This window comes from Acanthochromis polyacanthus, chromosome 1 (genome assembly GCF_021347895.1).
Source record: "Acanthochromis polyacanthus isolate Apoly-LR-REF ecotype Palm Island chromosome 1, KAUST_Apoly_ChrSc, whole genome shotgun sequence".
Taxonomy (NCBI): domain Eukaryota; kingdom Metazoa; phylum Chordata; class Actinopteri; family Pomacentridae; genus Acanthochromis; species Acanthochromis polyacanthus.
Genome location: NC_067113.1, coordinates 15,846,947 through 15,868,710, shown reverse-complemented (window position 1 = coordinate 15,868,710; position 21,764 = coordinate 15,846,947). Strand labels below are relative to the sequence as shown.

General features: G+C 39.7%; 1 protein-coding gene across 1 annotated transcript in view; it reads right to left on the bottom strand.

Annotated features, from left to right (window-relative positions):
* LOC110961284 (palmitoyltransferase ZDHHC14-like) overlaps positions 1-21,764 on the bottom strand; it is a 51,021-nt gene that overhangs the window by 4,835 nt on the left and 24,422 nt on the right. Inside the window, 6 exon segments of the mRNA XM_022208833.2 lie at positions 1,930-2,035; positions 4,053-4,162; positions 5,217-5,319; positions 7,084-7,132; positions 8,058-8,195; positions 11,442-11,594. Of these exon segments, the coding sequence (XP_022064525.2) occupies positions 1,930-2,035; positions 4,053-4,162; positions 5,217-5,319; positions 7,084-7,132; positions 8,058-8,195; positions 11,442-11,594 (659 nt within the window).

The following is a 21,764-nucleotide window of genomic DNA, read 5'->3' as shown; positions in this document are numbered from 1 at the left end:
CCCTGGGTGATCCACAGATTGTCAGCATGATGACAAAACAAACACAAAAACCTTCAATCTTGTTGATGAGCAAACCCTGACAACGACTGAAAATGGGGAGAGGCAAATGATACACCTCAGACTGTGATGCTACCTCAGCACCTTTAACAGTCCTTCCCTGCCTTTGTTGACCGAATTTAAACACAACGCAGAGTGACACATGGAAAACTGACAACATCACTGCACCGTTTCTCATACATTGATTTTTGTTTTTGTGATGGCACAACACGATATCAACATTGGCTGCCATGTATCGATTTTACTATTTGAAATGGATAAATTGTTGTTTCATCGTAGAGCTGCTCCCAACTCTCACTGGCATGTTGAGAACAGACCCATCTGCATAAAGCCCTTCCTGTCCACGCACGCTCTGAATCAAAACTGAATCATGTGCAGAGGAAGGACTGTTGTTGGCTTTGTCACGTAGAGCAGACAGCTGATCAAATTCCTGGAAATGAAACAATCCAGAATCCACAAATGATCGGTATTATAAAAACACCTCTGCAGAGATTTGTCCAGAACTGATGCAGAGACAAAAACACTAGCTCATCTCAGTCCATTAGCTACCGCCACAAACTAAATCCAATTATCTCGAGAAGGACTGCACAGACTTGTGCGTTGCAATCCAGATCAATTTCGGACTTTTCAATCTAGTGAAATGAAAAACACTAACCGGATTTTGTTTTTGTGATCTGGATTGAGCAGAAAAAAATTGCGTGCCATGTGCATTTCTGCGGGATGCGCTGTCTGAGAAAAGGGCTAAAAATTGAAAAGTGAAGCTGTTGTCTGAAACCCTAGCCCTAATCTGACCGTGTCTAGGCCAAGTTATCTAGGCCAGTCCTGAAACCAATAGCTACTGTTTATCTTTATGATCATAAACAACCAGATGAAGAATACAAGGCGGGGTCTGTAGATTTTATTTCTCAAATTTGGATGATCTGCTTCAGCTTGTGTAAGTTGAGTTTCTGTTAGTGGCAAATGAACAAAAGACAACAGCTGGAGAGTCACGCAGTCAGACAGGCTGCTGTGAGGGATAATATCTCTGTGTGTGTCATGCTGACCAAGGCCTGGCCCTGTTGGAGCTACAGTATAGTCTTTGTGACACCTGGTCAAACAGCACTGAAGTCAAGGTAGTGCACACCAGTAAACTGAGCCAATGATCTTCAGAATTTCATGAATATCAAGCCTCATTTGTAACAGCATCTTTCCATCTTTATGGTCTGCAGTTTTATTCACCTTGTGTAATGATTTCTCTCTGGAATCCACTGTTTTCTTATTTTATCTAAAAGTTCACATTACAAGCACAGGGCGGCTTTCATTGTGAAGCAGTTACAGGAAAACAATTAGCACTTAAATTTGTACAGACAACAACCATTCATTTAAAAGTCTATCTGCAAAACAAGACAAAAGCTGTTTAAAGCGATGTTTAAGAGAAACCACAAAGCCTTTAGACGGCACTCATCCAATCCTTCAGCAATGCAATAAACTTCATTTTCCAAAGCTCTGTTTTTGTGTGGAAAACTACTCACTGTGAGCGAGAATTACAGCTGCAGTGACACGATAGAAAAATATTAGTGACTGACTTCTTTAATAAAAGGAGCAGGAGTTTGTTTTGGGAAGCATCATAGAACATATATGCCAGCTCCATCGTCACAAACAGAACAGCAAAGTATCTAGTGTTTCTTTCTACCAAAAGCAAACAGTTTTTTGACCCAACAGAGTATTTCGGTTTAAATACTGTATGCAATGCATCCAGTTCCTTTAATTATTCTGTTCTAAACAAACTGAACAGCATAAACATGTAGATTAATCACATCACAACATTTCAAATCTGCATTTTGACTTATATTAAGTTACCTTGAAGAAACGACAGACTCAACAGTGTCTTACCATGTGGCTTTGCTGAGACTGGGTGGCGCCGTACATAGTGATGCCATTGGTTGGTGAGGCTAACTGTGGCGTGTCTGATTGGACGAAGCCCCGTCTGTCAATGAGACTAACAAGAGAGAAGCAAAGATTGGACAAAGATGTTGCTTGTGAGGATTCGCTCACAAACATTACACAGCAAATACTGTCACCAACTTCTGAACACACAGAAAAACACTATCAGATGGAGTCCTTGCAGCTATGACAGGCCTTACAGGAGATGTAGAAAGGAAATGCAACAGCAAGCTAACACTTGGATCCAAGCTGAGTCAATCTTACTGTAGATGGAAAGCACTACAATAGTGCAAATAAGCTTGTGTGCAAGTGGAACCACACCAGTTGTAAATGGTTGAAATAGCAGAGTGAAGCAGTATGTCGTGTACAAACTTCATTACTCAAGTCTTGACCATGAACCAGATCGAGTGAGTGCAGACACTCATCCCCCCCCCCCCCCCCCCCCCTCACACAGACATTCATACAAACACATAAAATCACAACTTGGTAATAAATCACTGTGGTCCTGCAGTGGAGCAGTGGAGTGAATCATTGTTTCTGTCCCAACATTAATGCTGCAGAACTCTGACGCAGCTGGTTAGACAACAACCTGCTGACCTTTGGTATGCATATGCACATGTGTGTGGTCACGGACTACATACAGTTCTGGTGGCTATTTATTAGCCAGACAGAGGTTGATCAGACACTGAGCAGTCTCTGCAACACACATGCAGCCATTTGTGGTGTTAAACAGCATAAGCGAGGTAATCATTTCATATTTAGACTGGGCTGGCATCAGGTAAAAAGTGGTTTGCTAGAATCACAGAAATAAACTCTGCAAATCTACAGTAGCAGTCTGAGTGTCTGGCGATGAAAGTCTGCAAATGCGTTTAGGAGCAAACGAGCATGAAAACATCGAGTTTGATGCATTTTAAAATGTGAGTCAAGGTCTTGGCAGGGAATTAAACATAAAAGGTTTTAGTCTGAGTGTGCGTGTGTGAGCGGCAGCGTTGCTTGCTTAGTTCCAGGGTGAGGTGAAGCATTCCTTTCTTCATGGCGGACCCAGCTGTGTGATGCCTGTGGCCACACAAACACACTCGCATGCCCAGATGGCAGCCACCTGTGCACCGAGGACTCTCCTTTGCCACCCACTGGAATCATTATTGGAGATTTATGGTTTGTGATGGCCAGAGCACGGTACAGCCAAACACACTGGAAGCATATTGCTAAAAGCCTCCATCACAGCCCTTCTCATATGTGTGTGTGTGCGTCTAGGGAGACACTGACAGCATGTGGTAAACTGGAGATTATATGCTTCTGGTACCATCTATTTGTACTGCACGGTTCAACGAATTAAAAGCAAAAGGCAGCATTAAAGGCTGTGGACTAAAAAGAGTTAAAAGATATTTATGTCATCCTGGCAATGTCGCTTTAAGAGCTGTATCTTCAAAGTGGGTGAAGTGGCTTTTAAAGAACAGCAGAGAATAGGTATCTCTTTTCAGTGGGCACTCAATTGTAACCATATATAAGAAAAGAAAGAGCAGTTTATGTCAGAGAAATCAACAGCTGCAGCTTCACAGATGAGCAATGAGAATGCTGGATGAAATGCTGAAGTGAAAGAAGCTGGGAGGGAATGTACAATGTGTACTGACATTTACAGTCACATGGACATGAGAATGTTACAGTCGGCCTGTATTTTTGCTAAATCATATAAACAGAAAAAGCATGAAATCTAATATATCAAGCCAACTTTGATCTTAAGACTGGGTTAAAATAGGCCTGAAATCCTTTCCACTCTTGCAGCATCTTAGCTATGTATAGAAAAAAGGCTGCAGGCAGGCTCATTTCAAAGCAGCTCTTCACATCAAACAGTCTTGACGAACAGTTCTATTTTAGCCTTTGGACAAAACGGAAAATTACAATGGGAAGAAAAGGAATAACAGGTGCTGTGACCTATTACAGTGAAGGTGAAAAATGAGTGAATGGGTTTTACTCAGAGCACCGGATGATAGGGCATGTGTCATCATCTGAGCATCTGGGAAAGCACAAATCACCTCATAAAAATCACACATGCACATTCACACACGTCATACCTTGGTGGCAAGGGTCCACACAGCGCCGCACAGCAGTTGGTGAATATATTGCCATGGCTGTAAGGGTTATAGTTGTCCTTCCCTCTTTTAGAAGACCACGAACCTTTTATCTGAACAAGACCACACAGCTTTATGAGTCACACCTTCAATGGGACAGATAAATAACTCAAGTGTCACTGATAAACAGAGCAAGACTGCTGTTTGTGTAATGTGAGGCTGAAAGCGCTCGTTTCCAACATGGTAAACAAATCCACAACCTTGGGCGTTATTAGCACCACGTTATAACCAACTGAGCTAACCATCCTTGCTGACACATGACTCTCTCTAGTCTGACTGAGGTGAAAAGAATTCAGGGATCAAGCTGTGAGCACATGACCAGAGTGAACACTGACAAGCTTCTGCTTCCCTTTGACATCTATCTGTTACTGTGCTACATTACAACAGAAAAACACACAAAAAACATGCAAAATCAATAAAATAATAAGTATCAATAAATACAGACATAACACGTAATAGAGAAACATGCAGAGAACACCAATGCTACTCCTAGTTTGCTGAAAAGTAACTGAATCTCTAAAATGAAAACTATTTTCAAGTGCTTAATCATAAAGAAATCCCAAAATATGAAACACAGTGTATGTAGAGAAGTTTTGGAGTAATTCTGAGGACACACAGAAGCTGCTTTGTGATTTAACTGATGCCTCATCATTGTGCAGTGTACATTTTATGTTATATCTAGGGTGCTTTTCATCATCCTATCTTTTTGTTCCTTGTGTCCTCTCTGGCAGTTGTTCTCCTTCCAATGTCATGAAAGATCTTTGAATTACTTAAATAGGCTTCTGGGGGAACTTAGAACACAGAAGCACAAGGGTATGCTATGCGGACGTCTTTTTATTGTGTGTATAAATGCAGTACTTTTGTAAGTGTCACTTTGATTTGACAGGTGATGCAGTTGTGCAGGACATCATAAGTAACTGGTGTCACTTCCGACCGAAGGCTATGGAACAAAGGATTTCTCATGTGGCAGCTTCAGCTCCTTTGTTTGTGCACCTATTTCTCATATCTTGCTTTCACAGGGGAAAAGATGTGAGTGAGGAAAGCGAGAAGCCATGTTAGCATAACGAAAAGCACCCCTTCTACATTCTATTTCATGTTCATACTCACGTCTTCATTGGTGGTCTGGTTGGAGCTGATCAGGTAGGTATGGAAGCCTGAGAGACCCACTATGGACCAGACAGAGAAGAAGCACACCACCACCTCCAGCACAGTGACAACATCAGGTCAAGGAACAATTCTCTGCTGTAGATTTCATTTTATCTGGCCTTAAACTCAATAACAGACAATAATATGAAAGCCCATACAGATAAATAAACACATAACAGACTCAAATGGAGACAGAATGGACAAAAAAATGCAGTTGTAGCAGCTAGCATATTGACCTACAGCCTGAGGGCTGTCCTCTTGCCAATACTTCCTAGTTACCAGTTCATTTGGCTGGGACTGCAAACTGCTCATTTTCTCTGCTCCACATAAAGCACAAAGCACAGACACTGTTCAAGATGAATCCTTCTGCCACAACAACAATGAACCACAGTAACCCTTACTGCATGGACCACATCTTAGAATACAGTTTCTAAAGGAGCTTCTTATTCATATATTGACATACAAATATCCAGACACCACAAATCCACAGCGTAGTACAACAAGCAGGTGCCTGAGGGCATACTGGAAAAAAAATACTGGATAGGTCAGTAAACATTACATCCTAAAAGACCACAAATCAGTCTGTACTGGACTAAAAACATCAACAAAATACCATCACTCTCCAATTTTCTCTCTCTTAATCTTCTTCTTTTTCTCTCTTCTGAATCTCTTCCTCCACAGCAAGGACAAAACATGTCATCATTCTTCTAGTACAAAGGACTGCTATGATAGTATCGACTGCAATTCCCCTTTATTAAAGCGCTGTAGGACACAGGACGTTATCAGCTTGGCTTGGCACACATTTCTCTGCCAGACAGTTATCTCACTCAGCCATAGAGAGAAGGGCAGGAATAGAAAGACAGTGTCACAGCCCTATGCTCTAAACTTGATTTGTGGATTATGAATGCTGTTAAATATCATTTAGAGTTTATCAACCAACTGTGATTCACTTAAAAGAGCCAGTTCCAGATGCATTTCACCTTTATTAAAGTGAGAGAATAAACCTGAATAATTTGAAGCAAAAACACCGTTTTTTATACGTTGCCATAACTAGTCATAAGGTTCTTCATTACCATCTTTGATTTAAAGGTAAAATAAAATTCAGGTTCAGTTTTTTTCCCCAACCAAACCATGTGTGAAAAAGCCTGCAGCAGAGGCAACATTAAATTCAAATAATGATGGCAACGATTCACAGTAAAAAGCCAAGGTCAAATGGTGTGAAACTAAACTTTGCTCCAATGTCAAAATAAAACGTTTTACTTACTTTTTCATTATGTCTGGTGCTGTGTTCAGACATTAAGCTGACATATGGCACATCTGTAACAGCCAGAGCTTAACATGCACTTGGTATCTATCGTATCAACACACTCGCACTTATATCAAATCTCACTCACGCAACATCTCTGTAGAGGGGCAAGTTAAAGCCAGATGAAATTAAAAACCAACTAAATCAATTGACAGAATGCAGACCTGCCTTGCATGCTGTGTTATCCTGATGGAACAGGATTATTCAGACGCATAAAAGTCATGTAAGTAATATAACTGCAGAAAAGGGTAGGAGCAAAGATTAGAAAAGCTCTAAAAAGGCAAGGCGTGCAAAACAGTTTGGACCTACTGAATTCATTGTGTTGGTCCTCACTCAAGTTAGTCTGTGTCAAGATAAAATGAATCCAGGGGAGTTTAGGCATGGCTGCATAGTAAAAAAATAACGGTAGGCTGACAAGTATGTGTGTGAAAATGGAACAGAGTGCATCAAAAACTTGACAAACACTCTTAAAAACACATTATCCATTGTCAGAATGCAAGTCAGATTTCAGTAAAAGGATATCTGGCAGGGCTATCTTTAAGTGCCTTGAGGAACCCATTTCGATGGGAGCCTGTGAATAGAGACAGACAGAGTTTCCATTAGTCCACAGTGCAGTTGTGTTTACCATTACATACACTATCTCATACAAAATCTGCATTAAACAAAACCCTGTTAATGGGGAACTTGTATCAGATATTAAACACTACACTCTCACTACACACCAAGGCAAAATTTAAGCGTCAACAAGATGAACTGAGATAGACTGAGTGTTAGAAGTTAAATTGGAATTCCAATTTAACTTCTAAGTGTGAAGAGTAGGAGAGCGCAGCCAGAAGACCACAAATCAGGCTGGCCAGCTGCATGTGGCAGAAGGAGACATCTCTAAAGCTCCCATCAGTCAGAAAGAGTGGCTGCTTTTTCAGTTTTTACAAAGACATGTCTATTTTAAACGGTTTACAAAATAAATATTGAAAAGCTCAATACTTAGCTTGGATCTTGGGCATTGTCAAGCAGGTTTTATCACTAGTACACTGTGTGTCTCTGCTAAGCTTAGGACATGAGCTGTGATGCTCTCTAATATAGTCTGACACCCACTGGGAGAAAAGATAATAAAAAAAATCAAGGGATTAAAACTCCAATGAGGCATTTTTGTCAAATCTGACAACACTTGGATTCAACAGAGCACGGTTACAATCAAAAGACAGAGAACAACCAAGAGTATTAGTCATCACTATAAGCTAATCTTGACCCATATTTCTGTCCCCAGTGCAACACTGATCCACTGACTGTCATTTAAACACACACACACAGACACACACACCAACAGTCCACTGCCTGCTCCCAGCTGGAAAGATGGTAACGAGCCAGAGCGCTGCAGCATTTCACAACGCCCACTTACAACCTGCTGGCTCGAAACACACCAAGAACAGTCAGGAGGAGTGTAAGTCTGTGCCATGCCTGAGAGCACACGTCCTCTTTTTCCCTCAGCTACTTACTTAAAATGATGTGTGTGATGACGAAGGCGAAGATGAAGATGGTGAGGAAGGAGAGCGAGAGGATGAACATGTAGAAGAAACGGTAGTTCCTCCTTCCCACGCAGTTCCCCACCCAGGGACAGTGGTGGTCAAAACGCTCTGCATGGACACCCAGACGGACAGAGGGAAAGTCAAAGAGTTTATTCTGGGCACAAGGACAAACACTTACAAATCTTTTCTTTTCTACCATTACATTGTTGCCACAGTGATGGATCCTCTGAAGAAATATGAAGCCTCTGTCATGTGCTCGTATAAAAATCAAGAAGATATCTGGCTAAGCAACAGTGGTTTAGAAATCATGCATCTCTAGCAGAAGTCTAGTTGTATAACCACATTTTCTTAATTGTGAATTAAGACAACCACACAATGTTTAAAAACATAACTAGATTACTTCAGTGCACACCAACAAAATCCAGAACTATGGAAAATTAGTGGGAAAGGGAAGTGTCCCTCTGGGTCTTGGCATAATAATATACACATTTTTTACATAGCACAAACTGGCTATTTATATAAACCAGCTAATAAAAGTCAGAGGCCTGCTGACATGACTGTGTAAGGCTGAAAATCGTCCCTTGTCCCTGTGGGACTGTGTGAGGTTGAGAGGGTGAAAGAAGCACTTTGCTGGGTCAACAGATAAAAGTGGCACCATTAAGACCTTAATCGAAGAATGTTTGAGGACAAAAGAGAGGCAGAAAAGTTAACAGTGCTGTCAAGACTTATGTGTGTCTTCTGCAAACACCATACGGATGAGAAAGACGGGTGTTTTCCAGCATATTAAAACTGACACAAATCTGCTCGTCACCTTGGGGCAGTGTGTGGAACAGAAAGTCATATTGTGTAGCACAAAGGAGCCTTTTCCCATCCAAATCTGTGCTGTTTAAGTGAATAAAATGCCCCAAAATTAATGAAACATTCCCTTGTATTCAAAAAGGTAAATCTAACTAATGTAGTCTGAAGTGTTCAAATGTCTGAGAAATAGAATGTGAAATGCTTTCCAATTGAAATCAGTCTTTATTCAGACAAACTGCAAGCAGCTCTAACACACTCGGCATTTGACTGATTGCTCTGAGGGTGGGAAACTTTTTGTTTTTTAGAGACTTTTAATTCATGCACTCTTTGTCTTTAGACGTTGATGAAAATGTAAATTCAAAGACGTACTGTTACTATGAAACTCTACTGATACTCTAGAAAAAAGTAGTCAAGTTCCTGAATCTTGTTTCAGCTTTTTAGATCAACATTGCACTTCTTTGAGGAGTTATAAGTGATGGAAACAACAGCTAATGCAAGGTGGTATTATTTCTTATAATGGTTAAAATGTAAAACTAAAAGCTTAAAAGGCAGCTCTTACAGTTTCAAAATGATCTAATATATTCTTATTTATGTGGTGGCAATATTCTTTTGATGCATTTTATTTTTTTCTTAACTTACATACCAATGCAATTTCCCCAAGGGGATCATTAAAGCTTTATCTAATGACCTCTAGCGAAGCACATCAGAGGGAGTAAATAAATACCAGCCCCAAATCAGCATTTGTAACACTTACAGTTAGAATTTAAACACAGTCAGATCTTCTTACGCTACTGTGTATGGTGTGAAGAAAGGAGCAGAGCATGACTTCAAGGGAAGGGAATAGATGTGTGTGTATCATAATTCTGTGCTCTTATAAGCTTCTTCTATCACTCCCTAAGGGATAACCCTCTTAAAAAGGAAGATACTCTACCATATTCCTATGCTCCACATCCACCAGGGAGGGCCTATCCATTCAGTTTCCTTACTTATTTAAAAGCTTGTTATCCCCCTGGCTTTTACAGCACCAGAGGCGGGGAGAGAGAGAGAGGCAGTGAAGTCAAGAGTCAGGGGAAACACTCACGCAATTTTTGGACCGCTGCTGTGATCCCCATTTTCAGTTTAGGAGCAAATGTCAGTCTGGTAGGCTACTAATGCTGACCATTTCAGAGGTAGAAACTAGTCGAGAAAAACGAAATCTTACATGAATGAATGCAAGTTCTTTTCTACTGCATATGGTTTCTATCCCTGTAGCAGTATTCATAGAGACTATCTCCATGCTGGGTGGAGACCAAAAGCTCTGAGAGTAGGCTGGGAAATATTCTTAGGACCAGTTACAACCGACATTCATCAGTAGAGTTCATCACTCCCACCCACCTGCCAGACAAACAGTCCAACTATGTGTCACTTTCTCCCTTTTCATTTCCCTCCCATCTGTGGTTCCCTTCTCACAGCTATAATCTAAACATTATGTTTTAAACCTTCTAATCAAGGATTTATACTTTTAAAATGACGCTGTTCTGTATCAATGTTTGGTTTGGAAAAAGCATTTACAGAACCTGCTGTGACTGCTCTGGCTTTTAAATAAATAACATTTATTGTAGATTATGTTTTTTGAAAGGCATATCAATACAACTTCAAAAGGTGAGCCTCATCGGTTTCATTTCATAGTTTGATCGTGCACTTAAAATGTGCACATCCACCTCTGTGTAACAACACACACAGCCTGGTTGCCAAAATGACTGCCCATCCATCTTTTTGTTCAGCTCCCAGTCTGTCTTCCTTCCTGCCAGCGTACATCTGCTGCATCTGATTACCACCTCCTCATCGTTTTTTTCCTGTTTACAACTTCCTCATCTTTGTCTCCCAGGTTTTCAGTCAGCTCCACTTCTGACAGGGAAGCAGACATTCAAAGGCAGAGCTGTCTCTGAAGAACGAGGAGCACAAAAACCCTGATGAGAAAGATACAGACACACAGGTCTCTGTATCTCGGTCTCTATCTTTTAGTAATTGCCTTCCTGTGCTCTTCACTTTGTCCCCAGAGACAGAGCATGTGGCTGCGAAGAGCAGCAAAACTGAACCATTATGCTGCTGTTTTTTTCCTGTTGTTCTCACTCCAACTACTCCATCCCTACTCTGTTTGGATATCGATTCCTCCAGGCATTTAGTATGTACTGTTTATTCCTTGAAGGATTGCAAAAGTAACATTTACCTTGGCTTGAGTTATACTATACCGTCTTTGGAGAATCAGTATGAACAGAATTTGTCTGCCTTCAATGAACTGTGTGTGTATGTTGTGTGTCGGGGGAAAGGAAGGTGAGCTCTGGTAGCATTTTATCAATCCAAGCTTTGTCATAGAGGAAATGTGATATTTTCAAAAAGGTCGAAATACCAGATACACTGCTGTTTGCCTGCTTATCAGATCTATATTGGCCTTTTATAAAAACACATATGAACTGCAAACTGCTCAAAAGGTGGACAGGTGACGTTGGATTGTCTTGAACATGTTGCTCATCATACTTATGTACTTATTTCATGTCAGAGAACATCATAACTCACCCACACAGTTGTCACAAAGGCTGCAGTGGGAGGCACGTGGTGGTCTGAAGATCTTGCATGTGAAACAATACTTCAGCTTGACGGTCTGGCCGTTGATGACCACCTCCTTAGTCCTGGGAGGAGGCCGGTAGCCTGTACTGCCGTTAGCTACATCTGAGGAAAACCAAATGCAGAGGAGAACAAAACATGTAAGAATCAAAGCAAAAAACTGCTAAACATTATTGTTGCGGAGCTCCCATGCACTCTGAGTGCTCATGTGGTATTATTGGTGTAGATGTGTTATGAATATTTCAGTGGCATAAAAATGCTGTTTATCTGGGAAACCTCAGTGTGGGATGTACAAGCTAGGACTAAAATGCAATAAAAACAAGGAGAACAGCCTACATTACAAATTGTGCTTCCATTGCTAATATTGCAAAAAAAACAAGACATGGAAACGACCATAATGTAAGTGATAATTGGCTACAACAGAATAAATTACAATAAATATAATTAAACGCAGTGTAATGCTTAAGAGAGAGCTACTGGCACAAATTCAATACAACATGACACAATTAAAGTACATTTAACAGAACAACACTAACATTTAGACTGTAACATTTTCATTTTACATCCTAATAAATGTTTTTACTCTTTATTGGTGCAACACTACTCTGCTCTTATAATAACCTCTATTTTACCTATTGGGCAAATAACACAGCTCAAACAACAGAGCAGTCAATTACATGAGTGGTATAGGTTACTAATGGCTAGCAAATGTATGTTGGCAATCCATTTGTATAAATCTCATGGTGCTTTCAAAACCCTTAGGAAATGGAAAATGCACAATCAGCCACCTAAGACACTATAAAGGTGCAGATAATACATTTTTGTGTGTGTAAGAAGAGCCAGTATTATCCACAAGATTTTACTATCTAGAAGCAATGTGTTCAGGGTTGTCTGATTTAATTTGCCTCGAGACTGATGCACCTTGACGAGGCTCTGATTAAATAAAATCTTCACTGATCTGCTGCTATCTTAAGCTCTCATACAAAGGTACATGTCATGATAGCGGGTAGCTTAAAAAGGTTACAACACAGACAACCCACACAACTCATTAATTTTAATTAGCTCCACCATTTTAGCTCCTTTGTGTGAGATACACAACTTCTGCTGCTGTTAGTCAAACTTGACAACCAGAACCAATCTTTCGTGGAGCTGACAGAACACTACCGCGCTAAAACCACCAGTCGTGTCTTTTCTGCATCAAATGAAATCAGCTGTTACAGTGACTAAAACTGCAGCCTGGTTCACTTATCAACAACAGTCTGGAATTCAACATGCACTTAACACTGCAATCCTCAGACTAGAATGAAGAGAAAAAATGGTGACAAATTGCACTGAATGGCTTTTGGTGGAGTAAGACAGCAGTGGTGACAGCCTAAACGGCAATGATGAGAGCAATGATAGTGATTTTCAAGCCATAAAAGGTAAAGCCAGTATCCCATTATTGCCGTGCTTGCTTTGAGCACTCTCACACATGCCGAGAGCAGAAGACCATGTGTGTAGGAAGATCATTTTGAGATCATTTACACAGAGGCCTGAAGCATTGGTAACAGAGTGGTATGTATGTGTGTTAGCGAGAGAGGGGGGGGGTTTGGTTGGGACTGAGAGGTTTGTGTGGGTGTTTGACATTTCTAAAGCAGAGCAGAGGAAATGCAGCCTGCGAGTTATTTTCTATTGAATTCGTCTCTATTGTGATCAATGCCTACGGAGTGTTCCGCTCTCTTCATACTCCTTGTGTCCCTCTGCCCTCGCAGCAGAGTACATTGAGGGAGACAACAAATGAGAGGGAGCGTGAGAACAATTCAGAGCACAATTCAGGTTCCACAATGTTAAATCTACAGGAGATGCTCCATTGTTATGGTTTCCATTGCACGGTACAATCTACAGTAATATTAGCTTTTGTCAGGCAAAACAAAGCACTATGATAACCAACTGTAAGGTATTTGTGAAGCACTGGAAGAAACTACTTCAAAGTGTATTTGGAGAACTGTAAGCAATGCTGGCAGGTAGGAAAAGATACATATTGACATACTTATGTCATATCAAACAGTACTTTAAAGTTGCTGTCAGAGAAGCTGTATAAAAATCCTGTCAAAATTACACAATTTATTACAGCCAAAAAGTGGAATAATAAGGATCATAAGATTCACACATTCACTGGGAAGAAAACAAACAAATCTAAGCTTGAAATCAGGACAATTAATTAAAATCATGATATTCTGGATGTCTCATTAAAAAAGGCAAAATTTGAGCTTTTTTTTTTGGTAAACTGTGCTGAATTGCAGTCTGTTTATACACAAAGCAGCGGCAAGCATGGAAAACTAAAAATGGAAGTAGTAACATATCCACAGTGTGCAGAGCCACCATGTATTTTAACTGTTAGTAACAACTGTGGGAACTTGGAGAAACGCTGCACATGTTAAACCCAGATTTTTAAAATATTTTAGTAAAATGTATAATCAAAGAAAATTTTACTTTTTTCTATTTATATGATTTATGGTAATTATAACTTTTTTTACTGTGAAAAATACATTTTTGAGTTCTCCTTTCTTCTAGGCATGGTCGTACTATTTCAATAGAGGTGCAGGACTTTATATTACAGTGAAAAATGAGGACACCGAGAGCGAAAATGTGACATGAGCAAACAACGCCCACACATTGCTTGGGGTCAGAGGGTTAAACACAGTTTTGTGTGCATCAGGTTTCACTTGATAATGAACAGTTATTATGACACACTAAAATGATGTAAGTTAGGTTTCTATGACTACGAGATGAGCAACGAACTTGAAATAATGCATGAAAGTTTCCAAGTCGGAGTAATGGGTTTTCTCATTCATTGCATACTGCTGACATATCATGAATACAAAATAAGGCAACACAATCAGTTTAAGTGACAGCAGACATGTGGCACCAGTCTTTTTCCTAATCATCCTTCCAACAAAAGATTTGAATTTTGAAGGTACAGAAGAATGCTTTCTGATTTTTAGGGTAAAACTCTTCTAAAATTGTAGAAAACTGACAACTTGTGGAGAAGTAGCACAGTAATAAACCATACAATTCAATCCAATACATTCAACAATGTAGTGTACACTGTAAATTTGCAATGGTCAATTTTGACCACCTCCAAGTGGGCAAAAATGAAGAAGCAATACAACAAAATTCAATCTAATTTCAATCACTTTCTGGTGGACAAAAATGTTACAAAGTAGTGTTAATGCAACACCATGACAAACACCGGTGCTAAAGGTTGGTGTAGAGTTGTTTCTGTACATTAAAGATTTAACAAAAATTTACTACATAATCTTATTACATACAGAACTCATAACAGTGACTCTGAATTGCAATTATAATCTACACATGTTTTTATTGATGTCCATGATAAATATTTTTAAAAAGTAGCCTAATACCTACAGTTTGAGATTTCCTCAAATGGAGCTTTAACAAAATTAATGGCATGAAATTTGCTAGTTTCTCAATGATGTTTAAGCAGACAACAAAAACAACAATTTACTTACAGCCCAGCCTTAAATACCCACCTCTAAACACCACTGTCTCCGTGTATCAGACTGTGGTCATACCTTAAGTACACTTTGAACAGTCCATCAGCATTCACTACACTTGTTCAAAGAAGCCTGCAGTAAAGCTGTGTGTGAGCGAGGGTGTCAGAGTCACTTTTTTGCTGAACAAAGCTATTTGTACACTTAGCCATCCTGGCAGCAAAAGCTTAGCCTTGCATCAGTGTCTAGTGGGAGATCCCTGGGAGAGATAGGCCAGGACTAAGAGCTTGAAGCTAGAAAATAAGGCCAGGTAGACTGGAGGGTGATGTAACCCAACACACAAAAACACACACGCACACACATTCAGTGCACCCACTCACACTCTCACACACAAAGTTAAATGAGGGTTCAATGTCAGCCAAACGGTGCTACGTGTTGCCTGGTGAGGTATAAAGAGAAACTAATTGCTATCCCACTGTGTGTGTGGAGGAGAGAAAACTAAAGCCTTTGCTTTCACTGATGGAGAAGTCTACTGGAAAACACTGTATTACTGACCTTAAACTGGTAGTGGATGTGTAAAATTTTGTTCAATTAAACAGCTGGAAAGATAAAAACTGTTTCAAACACTATAAAACTGTGAATAAAAATGATCTTTCAACCCTGTCAAGTAACACATACACGACTTTCTCAATGAAGAATGTTAAAAAGGAAGTCTGCCTTTCTAAATACTGTGTGCCATTTACAGACAAATGTGCACAGAGAATAAAGATGGTGTTTAAAAGTTGGTTTACCAGCCATTTAAATGGACCATAAGTCCACGTGATTTCTTTTAAAAAAACGGTGGAAAGTTGAAGCCGAGTTGCTTTATGCTGTGTAGGATATTATGAAGACCTACACTTTTAATGTGCCTCATACTGCAGTTTCAAAATATCATATATCATGTGTTAGAAATTGTTGAGGTTTTAAAAATGCTACCTCACTAACTTTTATAATCGCGATTAAAAAAAATCATAAATTTGAAACCATGCATCATTAAAACAGCATTAGACACAATGATTTTTTAAAAAATACTAGCAAAATCCACATCTACGAATGTTCACTTTGATTGTTGTCCTTTTACACTGTATTCAGATATATGTAAATGTCTGCTTTCATTGCTCTTATGAAAGGGAATTAACATTCTGCCAACAAAAACCAAGTCAAAAGTTCAGAATAATAAAGCAATGCCTGACAAGAGCGACTGCAATTAATTTCTAAAATAAGCACCAGCTTGTGGTAGGCGTTTTGCTCAGCGATAGACTCGCCTGAAAACAGAAAAATTTTAACCTATAACTAAAAATAGCTGCTGGTATTGTGGGCGCATTTATCTGCTGTTATTGGGAGTCGAGTATGAGGTGAGGCAACAAACAAGTGTAAGAATGGTTTAAAAGTACGAAGAAGCACAGCACAACTCCGTCTGCCATTGTTTGGTTTACATGCACAGCAAGTCAAATCAGATTTTTAAAAAACTAACACACGCTTTCGTAATGCTGATTTTTGACTTTGTCCAGGGAAAAGATGTAATTTTGCTCAAGGAAGTTACTCACAACTTATGTAATGTTCACATTGAGAAATGCAATTTTGACCTTGGTTTGAATCAAGACAAGTCACTCGACACACAAACATCAGAGTGAATCTTTTTAAGACAAAACTACTCAAAAACAAGAACTTAAAAATAGACTGAAAACATCAATAACTTCTACATCTCCTTTTCTTTGTTTTGCTTTGTGGTTGGCGATCTGACTCTTTCTACTCAGCCAAAGTGTACAATGTCATAAACTGAAAACTGTGTAAAGTGTGCTGCTTGTGCCATGTCTGTGTAGATTCTCAGTCTTCAGGTCATGCTAGTCCAGGGTGTTTAAATAAAAGGCAACTGGACTGCTTTTTTGTTCTCAAAATGATCTTCCTACATCTACTACATCTCCAGTCCTGGGCCAATAAGATACTGCTAAAAATTTTGCACAATGCAAAGCTTGCTGGACGCATTAAAAGCATACCATTCAGTGCTTTTCCAGCAATTTTTTGACGTCTGTTGGCTGTACCCATCAGCATTTGTTGGTTTGCTGCTGAGCAGAACGTCTGATGTGGTCACATTATACATAAACCAGCTGCATTACTGTAGGGCTACAGTGCATGCAAAGTAATGCACTGTTTTCAATCTTCTTCTCATCAGATGTGCGATTCTGTGGTTACTGTTGAATATCCCATTTATTAAACATTTTTTCCATCTACTTGATTTGATTTTATAACCGTTTCTACCACGTCAAAAGCATAGCCTCTGACTCTCACGAAGTCCTCTGCTTCAGACTTTGTATTTGTCTCATCAGTGAACAGAGAAAGGTCTTAGCCAAGGCCATGAGGACTCAGTTCAGTAGTTTCGCCACGGAGATGTGACATCTGTCTCGGTGAAAGATGATAACGATGAAGAAGGCGCGGTCATGCATTGGACAAGGCTACAATATATCAGCAAAGTACAAGGAGGCAGTGCTGCTACTTCACTTTGGACTTCTGAGTGGATAACAAAACACCATGAAATCACAGGGAAACAAGAAGACATCGCAACACCAAAGAGACAAACCAGCCATTATTATTCATATGTTAATGCCTTTAAAGATTAAAGGTAGGTATGTGTCTGTGTGAGCGAGACAAAGATGATGTAAAAAGGATGGAGTAAGAGAGTGTAAATGATCACCATATTGGGTCAGCCCAGACCAGTCTAATTACTACACAACAGGTTTGTTTTTCATCGTTAGTTGTTTTTTTGCCCTGTTGTGTGCCCCAGTAAAGCAGCTCTACAGAGACAGCTCTACTCCTGTGCAGCTCTGTCATCAACTGACTATCATTTCTTCATCTCTGTCCATGTCACTGTAGATCTGTGAACACGCACAGTGGAGGGAGATGGAGAAAAGAAAAAAACTGTTATTTCGCCTCGGGCACTTTAAAGACTAAAGTGTCTCTTTATGGCGCACATGATCAAATGACACAAACGGTAGATAGTAAAAGACGCTTTAGGTTGTAGAAGGGTATCTATAAACCTGCCTCTTGGTTATTTAATACCGCCCTGGATGTTCAGTTTTGCAAGCAGATGGCACATGAAGAAAACTTTACTTCACCAAGGAAATCAAAGATGATTCCTGTGGGGGGAAAAAACAAATGGTAAAATACAGGAAGACACTGCCAGACTAAGTTTCTTCTGCACATGCCAATTGTGTTGGTTTCAATTTAGTCGCCTACTCCTCATCGTCTGACTGCTGCTTCGAAGCGGTTTTTGTCTCTCTCATGTTGACCCGTCAGACTATTCCTCCTTTATCAAAACATCCCTTTGTCAAGCATATGAGTAAATAGAGTGTGGCACATGTACAAGCAACACATGAATGCAGAAGTTGAGATGTCAAGTGGCTTGGTAATAAATCCTCTTTCCACTGGCTGCACACCTTTTACTTCTTATTCAGCCAATAACAATGAAGTCAAACATGAATGTGACCTCGGCTGGTTGGCTTCACTGAGTGGGGAGAGGAGGGAGGAGGTGAGTCACAGCCACAGTCTAAGTACCAGCATGAATTATGACTGGACTGTCATTCAAAACAAGGTATTTATTCATTCTTTACTACAACAGGATGGGCATCTCAGTACTACGACAAACTATCAAGCATATTGTAATTTGGGGATTTGACACGAGTTAAACAAACTCTGCTCTTAAAATGTTCGGTCACTGAGAGGGCATCTGTGGATCACTTGGGCATTCTGGCTGGTTTATTTCTCTTTTTTAATTCCCAGAGCTGGCGGTCAACAGCAGGTCAGAATCAATACCGCTCTGCGCTATCTGTGATGATTAATTTAAATTGGTTCCAAAGTCTTATGTTTTGTGGCATTTAACAGTGCAATGGTCAGCATACAAGGGATACAAATGCCAAGATGGAACAAAATCTTTTCATGTTCAAGAAACGGCTCATAATCACAAGAGTTCAAGTTTATTTGTGGTGCAGTCTCCAATTTGCCCCAAGCTAAAGCAAGTTTAATGCTACAAGCAGACCTACAAGGTGTTAAAAACCCAACAAGCATGTTTGCAGTGTCTTATCACTGCAGGGAAAAGAAGCTGTGAAGCTGAATCTAATGTGATTAAACTGGCTCTGATCTCACAGAACGGCTCAGGCTGGCCTCTCTCTGGCTATCTTGTAACGGGCTGTGTATTTGAGTTTGGCACCTGAATTATGTTCTGCCAAGGACGCTGGCACAGGCGGTTCCAATAAATGACTTAAAATGAAAATTTTATTGAGAAAAATAAACAAACATAAACCAATTAAAACAGGTCTCAAGTCAAAGAAGGCACAAGAGAGCAAAATATTATACAGGATTAGTAACATTAATATTACAATAAATATGTTTAATCGCTTGGCTTTGAAATGAAACTTGAGCAGAAAAAGTAACAACCCTAACCTAATACTTCAAAGCAATTTCTTTGTAATGGTACCCCAGCCAGCCATCAGAACATTTCAATATGTACACAAATGCTGATCGGTTTTAATTACAAGTTATTATAAACTAAACACATTTTTAGTTATTCTATATAGGGCTATTACCAATAAGTAAATGCAAAAGCCCAAAAATGTACAGTGGATTTACAAGTAAATATACAACTAATTATGTGAATATTCAAAATTCAATTCAAAAGTTTGATACAAGTAATAGTGATGTGATAAATGTAGTGGTTTCATTTGCTTTTACATTAAAATCAGCTTATATTTAAACATATAAAAGGACAAATCAAACAACAAAATAGAAAAGGTTGCAGGCATATTAAATGTATATAAGCCTTTTGTGCACAAGACAAAACAGACGGGACTGACTTCAATGACAGAACATTTTTGGTTTTATGCTTCTGAATCCATCTGGCAGTGATGGATATTCATCTTTTGCATTCATCAAAAATCTGTCCATTAAAGCTGCTTAGTTTAATTTGAGTATTGCCTCAATTCTTTGTCATTCGTTTTGATATATTTGAAAACATAACATTTTGTGTAAATGTCATCAATTTTGTTAATGGACTGAAACGTTATTAAAAACGCACAATATGGTGTGATGGCGATATGACATTTTTTACTCTGCTATCGTCTGTACAAGCTTATAGAAAAGACCAGCATTGCAAGAAAAGAGAAAATATATAGGGTATGGAATAAAGGAAATAAAAGGTGAGACAATAGCAGAAAAGAAAGCAAAAAGGAAAAAAGAAAATACACGTACTAGCCTAATATTAGAATTGTATGATTCTAATAATAAATGTTTCCAATATGTTTTTTTAAATGTCCAATATCATTTACAAACAATATTATCACAGTAAGTACCACCAGACACAACAGCAGCAGGCTGCCCTTACTGCGGTCTTCTTACTGAGGTTCAACCTTTTTAAAAAAAGCACAACCTATTAGCCACATACAATGCAGTCCTGGCATCCCTCCCCAGGCAGTTTCACCACCCTGTATGCCTTGATTTATATGAGTTTCAGTTGGTTGACAAGGCGTGGGAGAGGAGCGACCCACAGCTGGCCTTCAAGAAAAACCTCAGACTCTCTAATAGTCATTTAGAAATCTTTATGGATGAGAGACAAAAATGTCTTTAAGAACCAAAAAGCAGTCCAGTTGCCTTTTATTTAAACACCCTGGACTAGCATGACCTGAAGACTGAGAATCTACACAGACATGGCACAAGCAGCACACTTTACACAGTTTTCAGTTTGTTATGACATTGTACACTTTGGCCGAATAGAAAGAGTCAGATCGCCAATCACAAAGCAAAACAAAGAAAAGGGCAGGTGGCACTCCTAGTCCCTGCTGCAAAAATGACTTCATTACTCAAACATTTCAAGCACAAAGTCTTTGTGTGAGCACAATACTCTGTGAAACAAATCACACCTCTGCAATTGCACTGATTTCATCCCACACAACAGAAAGAATGTGAAATTAACCTCAGACCACTGAGGTATCATCTTTGAACACCCAGTCATGAAACACCTAAATGTCACTGCATCCTCCACTCATCCTTCCTCCAGCAGTTTGAGCTGGAAGCCTTCAAAAAAATCTATTTCCTCTACTGGCCTTGAGCCTGGCTAGTAGCTGGGGGGAAAAAAAGCGTGGCTGTCCTGACATTCAGCAGCTAGCTTGGACCATATTAGGTGGAAAGAAGGAAGCAGGCAGCTCAGCCCATCTTTCACTCTGATTAATCCTTCAGAGATCCTTTTGGACTTGGCATGTGGTAGCTTAACTGATGCCAGCCTGTCTTGTCCTGACATATTGGGCAGGCAGGCAGACATGCACAGACATCAAATGTGTCCCACTGACGAGAAGTCAACTTTTGTCTCGATTTCAAGCAGAGATAAACAAACAATCTGTGCTACCTTTCCTGACCCCACATGATTTCCCCAAAATCTTTAATAGGAGAACATGGCATTTTTATTGCATTAGAGTCTGTGGTAGAATGTCAAGGTAGGCAGAATGGGGATGACGCACATAGCTATATGTCTCATGTGTTTCCCAGCCACTTTTTTACCTGTGCAAACATGCCATATTTGATTTTGTTTGAGGTAGGCTAAACCTCAGGCTGCCCACGCTAATCTAAAGTCTAAAGCATTTGGCAGACAGCAGAGAAGTCTGTTCACAATGATGACAGCAGAGATGAAGCTATCGGCTTTCTCTTTTGAAAAGCAGGGAAGATGAGAGACCTCGATGTCTCAGATTGTCCAGACATT